Here is a 15122-nt window from a genome sequence, read left to right as displayed (position 1 = left end):
TAAGTGTAAGGCAGCTGACTGCAAAGAGGTCTGCACTCCAAACTGTATAACCTATGCAGAGCCACTAATATTTCACTCACTTTTAGCAACCGAATGGCATTTGGTCACAAATACTCAATTTGCCAACAATTACATAATGCAGTACAGGGCAGAGGATAATGACTGGTATGTTAGAAAAATAGATTGACTAACCTCCATCTACTTGGTGAATAATTGATGAAAAAACCATGAATATCAGTTTCAATAAGAAGGTAATTCTCTCTATGTTCCTATAAAAGAATCAATATCTGGAAAGAATATCCAAAAAGTTGGGCACATGGCCTAAAAGATGAAAAGTAAAATACTGTGTGTAATATTTATAGATAAAATAGCTATGTTTCAGTTACATGCCAGGAAGTTGGAGGATTCATTACAGATATTCCTCAATCTGAACTACCACCAGAGAATCAGAATCACTACTCTACTCTCACTAGAAAGCCCCATCACTTTTTTTCTTACTCTACATTTTATCATGCTATAGTATAGAAACTCATTGTTTGTTTGCAAAAAGCCTTAGGAAAAGCATAGATAATAGCTTTTAACCTGCTGTACCAAAACATGTAAACATATACCACATAGTCTTTATCCTAAGTTAAAAAATAAATAGATGTTTGTCATACTTGTGAGGGGATGTGTTTCTACCGACGTGAACTAACATGATTCTAAGCAGAATCAGGCACTACGTTTATTTATAATGACTTTATGAACACATTGCTCTTTTTTAGGTGGTAAGACAAAAGGAAAGCTCCCTAAGATGAAACTCTAGACTGATAAGAACCCGAAGCAGGACATAAGCCAGAATCTACGCTAATTCAGTGATTGCACCTGCAAGTGTAGTTCCTCACTTGCTCCACAAGATAGCAACATTCTACCACTATTGTTTCCTTCAGCAGCTGCAGTCTAAGTAGAACAAATGTGATATTTAGTCTACAATCATTTTTAATTTTACTACTGACAATCTGACAGGACTACTTAATATTGCTGGGTTGACCTTTGCATGATTTTGTGCTAAATCCTTTTTTTTCCCCTAAACTTCCCTTAATTGCTGTGTGGAGAAGAGAATGTATTTGACTCTACATTATAGCAGGCTTTAGTGATATTAGTCAACACTGGTCAAAAGAGGTGGGTAGAGAGACAGGATTGCGAGATACAACTGGTGCCATGCATGGTATCACATGTATAGATTTAAAGAGGACTTTCCCAGTGTGGGCAGTACAGAGAGAATACTTAGCCTGCTATCATTCCTCAGTGATAGTTGAACAGGGCCTCCTGCAGCACAGCCAACAATGACATATGGGATGAAGTGTTAATTTCTTTACATTCAGCTCTGTTGCTCTCTTTCTAGGATAAAGAAGATTGACCTTCTAGGGAAATAGTTCTAAGAAGGTCTCCTTTGAAGAGTAAGTGGGCTGTAAAGTAAGGATGGTGAAACATTTTCTCCAGTATACTCAAGAATGAAGTTACCTACAGCAAAAAAGTGAGCTAAATTCACTGAGGACACAATATAGAGAGAGTCATGGGGCAGAGCAGTTGTGCTATGTAATTAGTTTAAAGGGTTGAACTATCGTGGTTGCATCTGAATTCCACTTAGCAGCTAAGATAACAGAGCAAGATCTTTGTCAAGGACTAGGAAGGTTGCCTTAGTCCCTGTTCCAGTGAAATTTGGGACCAGGACAAGATTCTGCTTCAATGAAGAAACAAAAGAATTAAAGGGAACTATGTCAAGCACAGTACATATAGTATGATATGATCCTGTGGGTTGACAGGGGACATATATGCTGAAAGAGTCAATGCAGGTATATTACATGCCAGACTTGGGACAAGATTGATGTTAGCCATAGAAGGTGAGTGTGGGGCAGCTTTTTATTGCTGGACTAAGGCTCAGAACACATAAACACATAAACACACACACACACACACACACATGCAAAGTTGGAAGACATAACACAACATGTTCAACATATGATCCATCCTATGGGGAGTGTAGTTGAGCATTTGACCAGCTACCCAGAAGAGCTGACCCTAGCCTGAATTACCACATGCACCAACATGGCTCTGAATCTTGAGAGGGAAAAGCCTAACCAAATGCCATTTTATATACTCTGGGAAGTAAGGAGGAATCCAAACTCTGTTTTGAGGGGGAGAAAATTATTCAAGTGGGTCTTGGATAAATTCTTGAATATAGTATGATTTTGTTATTAGAAAATTTGGTGGTAATACCATGTTGGTAAGTAGCCAGAGAAACACATCTAGTAGCATTCAGAGCTATAACACACATGGTAAGAGCACCCCCAACATAAAGGAAGTTTTTATAAGTTCTACATACGTACAATTTTCAGATGAGATAAAAGTCTCATGACATCTGCCATGTCCGCCAGGATGAGTAAGCGTGTTACAGCTGATAGCAGAGCTCTTGCTGCCCGTACCATGGTGCCACGCTTCACTGAGGAGCATGGGTCATCAGCAAATTCAGAGGAGGCAATCCGCATGGTCTCACCTGGAAGACAAACAGGGAGAGGCATATGGGTAGACAGGAGGCTGAGAGGGTGGCAATCCTAAAGATCAGTGAAAGCATGATTATTACACTTATTGTGAAATTCTGATGGCCAGCTGGTACTTCTGCCACCTCCAAAACAGCAGAGAGTCTTTCAAGTCAAGCATAAATAACAGGGCACATATTCAGGTGTAGTGGCCAAAGTAAGGTGTCTATTTTAAAATCATGCTTTTAACATCAACAAAATCAATTTGTCTAGTAGCTGAGATGAACTTTCCCTGAGTTTAACCATCCTCTCTTTATTTCCCTTGGAAACAATGCCAATTACTAGGCAACTAGTTCAGGTTAATGTTATCCTAGGGAGAAAGATTACAGCTCCATGGAGGGCTGCAACTTAAGACACTGGCCTCCTTAAGACTTTGTTCTTAATTGAGCTAATAAGGCAAGAAAAGAGGACACAGAAGCTCCAGATCCAGTCTTCCAATTGACTCTCTGCTGGGAACCTATTGTCTAATCTACAGAACACTTAGAATTGAACAGATTCAACACTTGTCAAATTCTGTACTAGGTTCTGAGATTTAAAAGATGGCTAGAAACATCCAGTTTCCAGGAGTTCGCAGTCTCACGAGAAAACAGCTTTACAAGCATGTAATCTGAAAACAGTGACTAAGTGTCATAATAGATGTATGATGAAGAATGTAGGTAGGGGAGAGGAAGTAGTTATTTTATTATTTAGGAAGAGATTGGTAGGGGGGAGCTATTGGCTTTCATGGGATGCAAAAGACAAGGAAGAAAGGTGGGAAGGGCATCTTAGGCAGATGAAAATTGTATGCGACTCTAGAACCAGGACACCAGCCTGAGTGTAGGGATCTCTGTAGCTCCAAGGAAAGTCACATGAAGAAGGGGCTGGATTGAGTCTGGAACACCACATAAGTGATTTAGACTGTATCTTCAGTAGAAAGGGAAGTGACATTAATAGATTTATATTTTTGGAAGATTATTTTAGTCACATTACATAAAATAAAATAAAAGAGGCATGACTAGGACAGAGAAACCAGGTAAAAGGGCAAATGCAGTTAAGTCTAGAAAGCAGTGATGAGGGCCTAGACCTGGAAAACAAACAAGATCCTGATTCAGAGGGAAAAGGTGTATTCATGAGGTCTGTTAGACACAGACAATGAATTTCAGGGCTGATTAGATAAGCAAAGAGAAGGTGGAGTTAAAGATAAAAAACAATATCAGGTATGTATTTGCACAAAGGGACAGGGAGAGTGGGAAGGAAGAGGAGATAATTAATGGAGATGAAGCTGACTCTGTGAAATAGGTAGAGATTCATTGGTGTCAGGAGGACTGGGAGGAAGCAAAAACTGGGCTTCCTATAGCAGAGTGTACAAATGTTCAAAAACATTGGAGAGTAGAGTTAATATGACAGATTATTTACTTTAGGGTAAAATAAGGCATTCAATATTTTAATAAAAATGATATACCTCACCATTGAGTAAAAGCTTGCATAGATAAATAAAACCAGGTATTAACACTGAGAATCTGTGCATCCTATAATTTATTCTAAGACACAAAAGAAAACAAAAACATCTCACCACATTACAGGCAGATCATCTACAGTAAATCTCTCAGTTAGTGTTATGGTTATTTAAACCCTCATAGTGATACTTTTTATACTTGAGTAATGTGGTCATACAGGGAAATACATTGTGCTGCTAGATTTTTAACAGGCTCTCCTCGACAATAAGCCCATTGTATTGTCAACCAGCTTAGGTTTTAAACTCAGCTACTTCAGAGGCAGAGATTGGGAGGATCATGGTTCTAGGTCAGCTTGAGCAAATAAAGGAGTGAGACTCCCCCATCTCAACCAACAACCAGGCATAATGATGTGTATCTGTAATCCTAACTACCTGTGACCTGGAACAGACAAAAAGTGCAAGGTCCTATCCAAAAGACAGCTCAAGCAAAAAGGGCTTAGGATGTGACACAAGTGGTAGAGTGCCTGCCTGGTCAGCATGAGGCTCTGAGTTTAAACCTCAGTACCAGCACTCCCCCCACCCCAAAAAGATATATGGTCCTAGAGGTCTAAATAAAGTTTAAAATTGAGGCTGCAATTAGTAGATAATTTAATCCAAGCATCCCATCCTTGCCAGAGATTTACATAAATCTTCTCCATTCACCCCATCCCAAACAAAAGGAATCATTAACACATAATAAGAAATATGCCTTATTTCTACTCTTTTCAGTGCAACTGGAAAGAACATCATACACCAAGGAAAATCCAATGAGAGGATCATCACAGGTAAAGCTAGACAAATCTGTATACAGTACTAATGGGGAGGCCAGCTTATTCCCTTGAATAAGATTCTCTTATTCAAATCCAGGCACCAGTGGCTCAGGCCAGTAATACTAGCTACTCCAGAGGCAGAGATCAGGAGGATAGTGGTTCAAAGTCAGCCCCAGCAAATAGTTTGTGAGACCCTAACTCAAAAGTACACAATACATCAAAGGGCTGGTGGATTGGCTCAAGTGGTAGAGCTACTGCCTGGCAGCCTGTAGCCCTGAGTGCAAATCCCAGTACTGAAAAAGAATATTCACTTACAAGGGAAGGGGGAAAGTTGCTGTACACAGGAAGCTAGAGAATTATGGGTTGACCTCAAGTTCTGCAGGTTACAATGAGATGAGCCTTAGTTTGGGCAAGAAGAGACTACTCAGGTAAGGCTACTCCCAGGCACAGGACCAAAGAGGAGATTCCAGGTCAACCTCCTCCAGCATGGGGATGCTGAAGCATTAATTGAAGAGCCAAGCTTCATCAAACAGTTCAGATTTTCACACAGTGTCACATATGTCTGCAATATGCTTGCAAGCCAGTGGGTGAGGCTGTCAAGATAGAGCTCTTAAGTGGAAGTAATCAACCTGGGGCCCACAGCAGGTAGCCCTGCATGTAGTCCAGCAGATGTACATATAAGAGATGGAGAGAAGAGACAGATATATCCACTTAAGGAAATATGAGTCTGCAAAATGGAAAGCTTAGGATAAATTCCAAGATTATTCTAAATTAAATAGAAGGCAATTTCATTCAGTTTAAATTAAAACTTAAAGCTCATTTCAAACAGATACAAATTATTTTACATTGTTAATATTGCAAAGGAAAGGCAATCTAAAACCAGCTGTAACTTTAATGTGTCTTATATCCCTTTAGTTTTGGGATTACTGAGTTAAAAAGGAAATCTAGAGAATTCCAAGATGGCGGCTAGAGGGAGGAAGCAGAAAGCGAGCCTCCTATAGTGAAATCTTGGAGAGACGCTGGAGACACACTTTGCAGGCATAATCACAGAGAAAAGGCATAACTTTGACTCCTCCACACCTCCAGCCGGTGCAGAGAATCTCCACTTCACGTTAAACGGAGAACCGAGGACGGCCCCCGGGGCCGCCAGTGGCCGGCGCCCATACGGCTTGGGAAGATGCGGACCAGGTGAGCTTCGCGGTACCGCGGTAGCCCCACAGACAAGCCTGGGCCAGAGCAGCTTAGCCCCCTGGACAGACTGACCTCCACCCGGGGAAAAAAGAGAAACTGAGTACTAAGCAATAAGAACAGTTAAGACACGCTGGAAAGAGGGTGGGACGCCCTGAGTGCTGAAGATTGGGGGAAGGGACTCCTTCCCGGGACTGGAAATAAACGAGCCGGGCGGGCCGGAGAGGCTCTGGCGGGAGCGGGGCGCGCCCAGCAACCAGGAGCGGGGAAGCTTGTGAGAGGAGGGAAGACCCACTTCCCACGTGAACTGTAAATAAACACGCAGGCCTGACAACGCGGGGCAGTGTCACCTTTCCCAGTGCTTGGAAAGGGGAAAGCCTGTGGCAGAGGCCCCCTGCACAGGAGAACTCTGAGCAAACAAAGCCTGTGGGACCAGGTGAGTGCTAGCTCACCCCAGAGATCTGCATAAATAACGCCGCCAGCTACAGGCTGAGAGCAGCAGGCAGGCAAGCCACAGTTGCAGATACCACTCTCAGAACTGCCTCCAGACGCTTTTTTTTCTTTTTCTCCCTACCTTTGATGAGAGAACAACCGAATTACACCTGCAAGCTGAAAAACTTACTGAAACTGTATTGCATTTGAACTGGGGACACTTGGTGGGGCTTTTTTTTTTTTTTATCTTCTGTGTGTGTGTGAGTGTAGTTTTGTTCTACTTTATGCATCCCCTTTGATGAGACAACTACAGAACAACATCTGAGGCACCACTCCAGGACTGGAGATTGAGACGGACATCCAAATTATTAAGACTGAAATTGCATTGCATATAAACTTGGAAGTTTTTTGGTTTGTTTTTTTTTTTAATTTTCTATTTTCCATTTTATTTTAATTCATTTTTATATAGAGATATTACTTTCATATACTTTTTATTTTTTTTATCTTTGATTTTCAATCCTCTCTCTGTCTCTCTATTGTCTGTTCAGCTTACTGTCGATTAGCACACTAACACTCCCTGTTTATACCTTTGAAACTCTCTTGTCTGATACCTTGTTCTGCTTTCTCCCTCTTGTCTGTATATTTGTTTTCCCCTTTTCTTTAACTTCTTGCTTTCCATCTCAGCTCACTCTTCCATTCTCAATATTAACATTGTTATTATTACAAGCTAGAAAATACTTAATTACACACAGTACAGGGGCAGTAACAACACCAAGGACAATGACAGGAAGACAGAAAAAACAAGGAAACCAGTTTCCCCACAGCAAAAAATTAGTACAGGAACCAGAGGGGAATGAAGAGAACAGAAACTCAGATCCAGACTCCAACAAAATGAAGATAAACTATGCCAAAGGACCCAATGAAGCCCACAAGAATAATTTAAAAGAAGACATACTACAAGTACTCAATGAGAATTTTATAGAGATGATACTGGATAGGGTCAACCAAAATGTACAGGAGACACTCAAGAAATTCCAAGATAATAAAAATAGAGAATTTGAAAAAGCAAAAGAAGAAATAAAGGAAACCATAGAAGCACTGTATAAACACCAAAGTGAAAGAGAGAACACAATGAATAAATGGATAAATGAACTCAGGACAAAAATAGACAACAATAAAGAAGAAAACAGCCAGGATATGGAAAACCTCAGAAAAAAGAACGAAACAGAACTGCAAAACAAAACGGAAGGCCAATCCAGCAGAATAGAACAAACAGAAGACGGAATCTCAGAACTTGAAGATGAAATGGTAATTAAAGGAAAAACTGAAGAACTATTAATTAAACAACTCAAGACCTGTGAAAAGAAAATGCAAGAACTCACTGACTCCATCAAAAGACCAAACTTGAGAATCATGGGCATGGAAGAAGGAGAAGAGGTGCAAGCGAAGGGAATGCGTAATATATTCAACAAAATAATAACGGAAAATTTCCCAAATCTAGAGAAATATATTCCCATACAAATGCAAGAGGCCTCCAGGACACCAAACAGACCAGATCAAAATAGAACTACTCCACGACATATCATCATTAAAACAACAAGTTCAGAAACTAAGGAAAGAATATTGAAGGCTGTAAGAGAGAAAAAACAAGTAACATACAAAGGTAAACCCATCAAAATCACAGCAGACTTCTCAACAGAAACATTAAAAGCAAGAAGAGCATGGGGTGAGATCTTCCGGGCACTGAATGAAAACAACTTCAACCCCAGGATACTCTACCCAGCAAAGCTATCATTCAAAATAGATGGAGCAATAAAAGTCTTCCATGATAAGCAGAAACTAAAACAATATGTGACCACAAAGCCACCATTACAAAAGATTCTGCAAGGGATCCTGCACACAGAAAGTGACACCCAACTTAACCATGAAAACGCAGGCAGCACCAAACCACAGGATAAGAAAAAGCAAGACAGTAGAGAGTAACATCAAGTTAGGTACACACAATCAAACCTTCAAACAACTAAGACAACTAAATGGCAGGAATCACCACATACCTATCAGTACTAACACTTAATGTTAATGGACTTAATTCACCCATCAAAAGACACCGTTTGACAAAATGGATTAAAAAAGAAGATCCAACAATTTGTTGCTTACAGGAGACTCATCTCACCGACAGAAATAAGCATATGCTTAGGATGAAAGGCTGGAAGAAGATTTACCAAGCCAATGGCCCCCGAAAACAAGCAGGAGTAGCAATACTTATCTCTGACAAAGTAGATTTCAAACCTACATTGATCAAACGAGATAAAGAAGGACATTCCATACTAATAAAAGGGGAAATAGACCAAAAGGAAATAATCATCAATCTGTATGCACCCAATGTCAACGCACCCAATTTCATCAAACATACCCTGAAAGACCTAAAAGCATATACAAACGCCAACACAGTGGTTGTGGGAGACTTTAACACTCCATTATCATCAATAGACAGGTCATCCAAACAAAAACTCAATAAAGAAATCCAAGATCTAAAATATGCAATAGATCAAGTGGACCTAGTAGATGTCTACAGAACATTTCATCCAACCTCTACACAATATACATTCTTCTCAGCAGCACATGGAACCTTCTCCAAAATAGATCATATCCTAGGGCACAAAGCAAGCCTCAGCAAATATAAGAAAATAGAAATAATACCATGCATACTATCTGACCACAATGCAGTAAAAGTAGAACTCAACAACAAAAGTAAAGACAAAAAACATGCAAACAGCTGGAAACTAAATAACTCATTACTTAATGAAGAATGGATCATCGATGCAATAAAAGAGGAAATTAAAATGTTCCTGGAAGTCAATGAAAATGAAAACACAACCTACCGGAACCTATGGGACACAGCTAAGGCAGTCTTGAGAGGAAAGTTTATAGCCATGAGTGCATATATTAAAAAGATTGAAAGATCCCAAATCAATGACCTAATGATACATCTCAAACTCCTAGAAAAACAAGAACAAGCAAATCCCAAAACAAATAGAAGGAGAGAAATAATAAAAATAAGAGCTGAAATCAACAAAATAGAAACCAAAAAAACCATACAAAGAATTAATGAAACAAAAAGTTGGTTCTTTGAAAAAATAAACAAGATCGATAGACCCCTGGCAAACCTGACTAAAATGAGGAGAGAAAAAACCCAAATTAGTAGAATTAGGAATGCAAAAGGGGAGATAACAACAAACACCATGGAAGTCCAGGAAATCATCAGAGACTACTTTGAGAACCTATATTCAAATAAATTTGAAAATCTAAAAGAAATGGACAGATTTCTAGATACATATGATCATCCAAAACTGAACCAAGAGGAAATTAATCACCTGAATAGACCTATAACACAAAATGAAATTGAAGCAGCAATCAAGAGTCTCCCCAAAAAGAAAAGTCCAGGACCTGATGGATTCTCTGCTGAATTCTATCAGACCTTTAAAGAAGAACTGATACCAACCCTCCTTAAACTGTTCCATGAAATAGAAAGGGAAGGAAAACTGCCAAACACATTTTATGAAGCCAGTATTACACTTATCCCAAAACCAGGCAAAGACACCTCCAAAAAGGAGAACTATAGGCCAATCTCCTTAATGAACATTGATGCAAAAATCCTCAACAAAATAATGGCAAATCGAATTCAGCAACACATCAAAAAGATTATTCACCACGACCAGGTAGGCTTCATCCCAGGGATGCAGGGGTGGTTCAACATACGAAAATCAATAAACGTAATAACCACATTAACAGAAGCAAAGACAAAAACCACTTGATCATCTCAATAGATGCAGAAAAAGCCTTTGATAAGATCCAACATCATTTCATGATAAAAGCTCTAAGAAAACTAGGAATAGAAGGAAAGTTCCTCAACATTATAAAAGCTATATATGACAAACCTACAGCCAGCATTATACTTAACGGAGAAAAATTAAAACCATTCCCTCTAAAATCAGGAGCCAGACAAGGATGCCCACTATCTCCACTCCTATTCAACATAGTACTGGAATTCCTAGCCAGAGCAATTAGGCAAGAAGAAGGAATAAAAGGAATACAAATAGGTAAAGAAACTGTCAAAATATTCCTATTTGCAGACGACATGATCCTATACCTTAAAGACCCAAAAAACTCTACTCAGAAGCTTCTAGACATCATCAATAGCTATAGCAAGGTAGCAGGATATAAAATCAACATAGAAAAATCATTAGCATTTCTGTACACTAACAAACGGAAAAAGAATGTATGAAAACAATTCCATTTACAATAGCCTCAAACAAAATCAAATACCTAGGTGTAAACCTAACAAAAGATGTGAAAGACCTCTACAAGGAAAACTATACACTTCTGAAGAAAAAGATTGAGGAAGACTATAGAAAGTGGAGAGATCTCCCATGCTCATGGATTGGTAGAATCAACATAGTAAAAATGTCGATACTCCCCAAAGTAATCTACATGTTTAATGCAATTCCCATCAAAATTCCAATGACATTCATTAAAGAGATTGAAAAATCTACTGTTAAATTTATATGGAAACACAAGAGGCCACGAATAGCCAAGGCAATACTCAGTCAAAAGAACAATGCAGGAGGTATCACAATACCTGACTTCAAACTATATTACAAAGCAATAACAATAAAAACAGCATGGTACTGGCACAAAAACAGACGTGAAGACCAGTGGAACAGAATAGAGGATCCAGATATGAAGCCACACAACTATGAGCAACTTATCTTTGACAAAGGAGCTAAAAATATACGATGGAGAAATAGCAGCCTCTTCAACAAAAACTGCTGGGAAAACTGGTTAGCAGTCTGCAAAAAACTGAAACTAGATCCATGTATATCACCCTATACCAAGATTAACTCAAAATGGATCAAGGATCTTAATATCAGACCCCAAACTCTTAAGTTGATACAAGAAAGAATAGGAAATACTCTGGAGTTAGTAGGTATAGGTAAGAACTTTCTCAATGAAACCCCAGCAGCACAGCAACTAAGAGATAGCATAGATAAATGGGACCTCATAAAACTAAAAAGCTTCTGTTCATCAAAAGAAATGGTCTCTAAACTGAAGAGAACACCCACAGAGTGGGAGATAATATTTGCCAATTATACATCAGACAAAGGACTGATAACCAGAATATACAGGGAACTTAAAAAACTAAATTCTCCCAAAACTAATGAACCAATAAAGAAATGGGCATGTGAACTAAACAGAACTTTCTCAAAAGAAGAAATTCAAATGGCCAGAAAACACATGAAAAAATGCTCACCATCTCTAGCAATAAAGGAAATGCAAATTAAAATCACACTAAGATTCCACCTCACCCCTGTTAGAATAGCCATCATCAGCAACACCACCAACAACAGGTGTTGGCGAGGATGCGGGGAAAAAGGAACCCTCTTACACTGTTGGTGGGAATGTAGACTGGTACAACCACTCTGGAAAAAAATTTGGAGGCTACTTAAAAAGCTGGACATCGATCTACCATTTGATCCAGCAATACCACTCTTGGGGATATACCCAAAAGACTGTTACTCCAGAGGCACCTGTACATCCCTGTTTATTGCGGCACTATTCACAATAGCCAAGTTATGGAAATAGCCAAGATGCCCCAGCACAGACGAATGGATTAAGAAAATGTGGTATCTATACACAATGGAATTTTATGCATCCATGAAGAAGAACGAAATGTTATCATTCGCTGGTAAATGGATGGAACTGGAGAACATCATTCTGAGTGAGGTTATCCTGGCCCAAAAGACCAAAAATCGTATGTTCTCCTTCATATGTGGACATTAGATCAAGGGCAAACACAACAAGGGGATTGGACTATGAGCACATGATAAAAGCGAGAGCACACAAGGGAAGGGGTGAGGATAGGTAAGACACCTAAAAAACTAGCTAGCATTTGTTGCCCTTAATGCAGAGAAACTAAAGCAGATACCTTAAAGCAACTGAGGCCAATAGGAAAAGGGGAACAGGTACTAGAGAAAAGGTTAGATCAAAAAGAATTAACCTAGAAGGTAACACCCATGCACAGGAAATCAATGTGAGTCAATGCCCTGTATAGCTATCCTTATCTCAACCAGCAAAACCCCTTGTTCCTTCCTATTATTGCTTATACTCTCTCTACAACAAAATTAGAGATAAGGGCAAAATAGTTTCTGCTGGGTATTGAGGCGGGGGAGCGGGAGGGGGTGGAGTGGGTGGTAAGGGAGGGGGTGGGGGCAGGGGGGAGAAATGAACCAAGCCTTGTATGCACATATGAATAATAAAAGAAAAATGAAAAAAAAAAATAAAATAAAAAAAATAAAAAGGAAATCTATGTTACAAAATGATAAGTAAGCTTATCAGTATACAATTATTTTTCCAGGGAACTGCTTTTTTTTTTATAAGACTGAAATAATTAGCTGAGAAATAGAATGACAGTGTAGGAGAAGGGATGGAAGGATGAAGAAAGGGTACCAGAGATCCACTTGTTACTTGTGTCTGCATTATCATGTTTGGTTTTTTTGCTTAGTTATGCAGTTGACTCAGAGCACTGTTGCTATGGTAAGGTCTCCTTAAGTCACTATCACCTGCTGGAAAAATAAATTGACATCATCAAATAAGTGACAAGAGGAAAAACAGTGAGTATGTAATACTTCTTTTACATAAAGGCTTATTATATGAGTAGTCTGACCCTAATAGACAATTTTATTTGGTTTGTTGAGTATAGTAAAGAAGGAAGAAAGGACTAAAGAAAAGAAAGAAGGAGAGAGGAAAAGCAGGAAGGAATGCATAACAAAAACATTTTTCCAATTATTCCCAGGCTCCAACACTTAATACTGTCTCACATTAGCTAATTTGTAACTGTAACTCCTTGGTCAGTGAAGAAGCTTATTAGTACAGCTTGGTCAGTGTAGAAACCATAATTGTTGTACACTAATTTCTTTATTCTGAACTCCTAATACATGTTAGACAAGGTGTATTCATTCAATGAATGCTGTTGGGAATAAGAAAGAAGGCTTGCCTGACATTGTTCCTTTTGAACCATATCAAATTGATACTGAAGTGAGGAGAAAAACTTAATGAAATTCTAAATACTATGAACTTCACATTAGTAATTGGGAAATTTATTTTTAAGTTGGGTTAATAAGTTTAGTAAGTAGCAGGGAAGATGTAATATTTATAAAAGGAAGGTACTGGTAAAAGTAGCAACTCCTTCTTTCTTGGTTTTGGCCACAAGAAGGAGGAAGTTTGAAAGCATTTTTTGAAATAAAGAAATTAGAGTACATCATATACACTTCACCCCAAGGAGTTATGACTCAAATCCATGATTAAGAAAAAGGTCAACAATCCACAATGAGAATTTTTCTCTAAGGCTCAGAATCCCATATTTTTCAAGCAAAATCTGCATTAAAGTAAGTTTCCTCCTAGGGACACTTTAAGCACTGAACACATACCGTTTGCCTGGAACAGTTCAGGTCCTGCTACCAAAAAAACAAGGCAATCTTTGGCCTAACTATACAATATTCAGAAGAAAGACTTTTCTGCTTAGATTTAAAAAACAAACTCTTATGCAAACCATATCTAAACTATGTAAATACCATAAAATGAGAAAGCTGTTCCTATGTCATTTGACCAAGAGTAGCAGGCTATGCAGTCTGTCAATTTTCATTTTCTCAAAAAGCTTTCTGAGCAAACCAGAAAAACTAGATACAAACTGTCAGAAGTCTCAGGAGACTACTGTTCCTGAAGTGATTGTGAGACTAGAGATCCTGATGGTCCTGATGGGACCTCATGGCTCTTATCGTAAATATAAAAACACAAATGCTCAAGTGGAGAGTGACCTGCAGAAAGTGAGATGGCTGGCAGGGACACAGTCCCATAGTAGCTATGAAACAAACAAACAAACAAAAAACCACAGTGTGATAGAAACCAATCTAAACTGCTTCACCCAACAAGATCTCAGTGTAGCCACATGGCCTTGTAACAGCCCTGCTTCATTGGCTCCTGCAGCTCCAAAGACAAATGTGTGTTCTCATTTGGTCTGGCCCAGTGGTCCTTACCAAGGATTGAAAATTGAGTCTGTTCCAATGCAATTTTCCTCCTCTTGAGATATGTTCAGTATGCAAAAGTACAACAAATGTCAGTAACTGATGATTAACTGTATTGAATGTTATGAGCTATTAAACATCGTTAGAGACAGTAATGTGCCACCTTGCAGAAGGCACAGATCATTAAGCGTATGGATTTTAATTATTTCAGCTGTAGCCTTTTCCTGGGTTGGGAGGAGAGGGTACATTGTTGTAGCCAGAAAGAATATCAAGCTTCAATATGGCACACTTCACAAATGAGACCTTCGCAAGGACCTGTTAAATGTAGTAATAGCCACATTGCACATAAAGGTGATTATTGTCTTTGGCTGGAATGTAATAATAGATTGAAACCTTAGAAATGTTTAACAGTGATGGGCTAAGCTTAAGAACACAAGGAGTATAAAGGATCAGTAATGAAACAATCTTCACTTTATATTTTTATAAAAGAAAGTGATGGAAATGTAAATTCATCATGCAATAAATGTATTTCTGCAATAAGTATACTGTGCCAAATATTTTTAAAAGCCTGCGGTAAATGAGTGTGTAAAACAATTAA

The 15122-nt window shown here is 38.8% G+C and overlaps 1 protein-coding gene across 5 annotated transcripts in view; it reads right to left on the bottom strand.

The window, feature by feature from the left end:
• Ctnna2 (catenin alpha 2) overlaps nucleotides 1–15122 on the bottom strand; it is a 1077131-nt gene that overhangs the window by 771841 nt on the left and 290168 nt on the right. For all 5 annotated transcript variants that reach the window (XM_074050079.1, XM_074050084.1, XM_074050081.1 and 2 more), the window contains one exon: nucleotides 2370–2536. In XM_074050079.1, coding sequence (XP_073906180.1) covers nucleotides 2370–2536 — 167 coding nt within the window. The remainder of the gene's footprint in view (nucleotides 1–2369; nucleotides 2537–15122) is intronic.

The sequence above is a fragment of the Castor canadensis genome, chromosome 12 (assembly GCF_047511655.1).
Source record: "Castor canadensis chromosome 12, mCasCan1.hap1v2, whole genome shotgun sequence".
NCBI lineage: Eukaryota > Metazoa > Chordata > Mammalia > Rodentia > Castoridae > Castor > Castor canadensis.
Note: the sequence above shows the minus strand (reverse complement) of the source record. Positions and strands in the feature narration are given on the sequence as shown.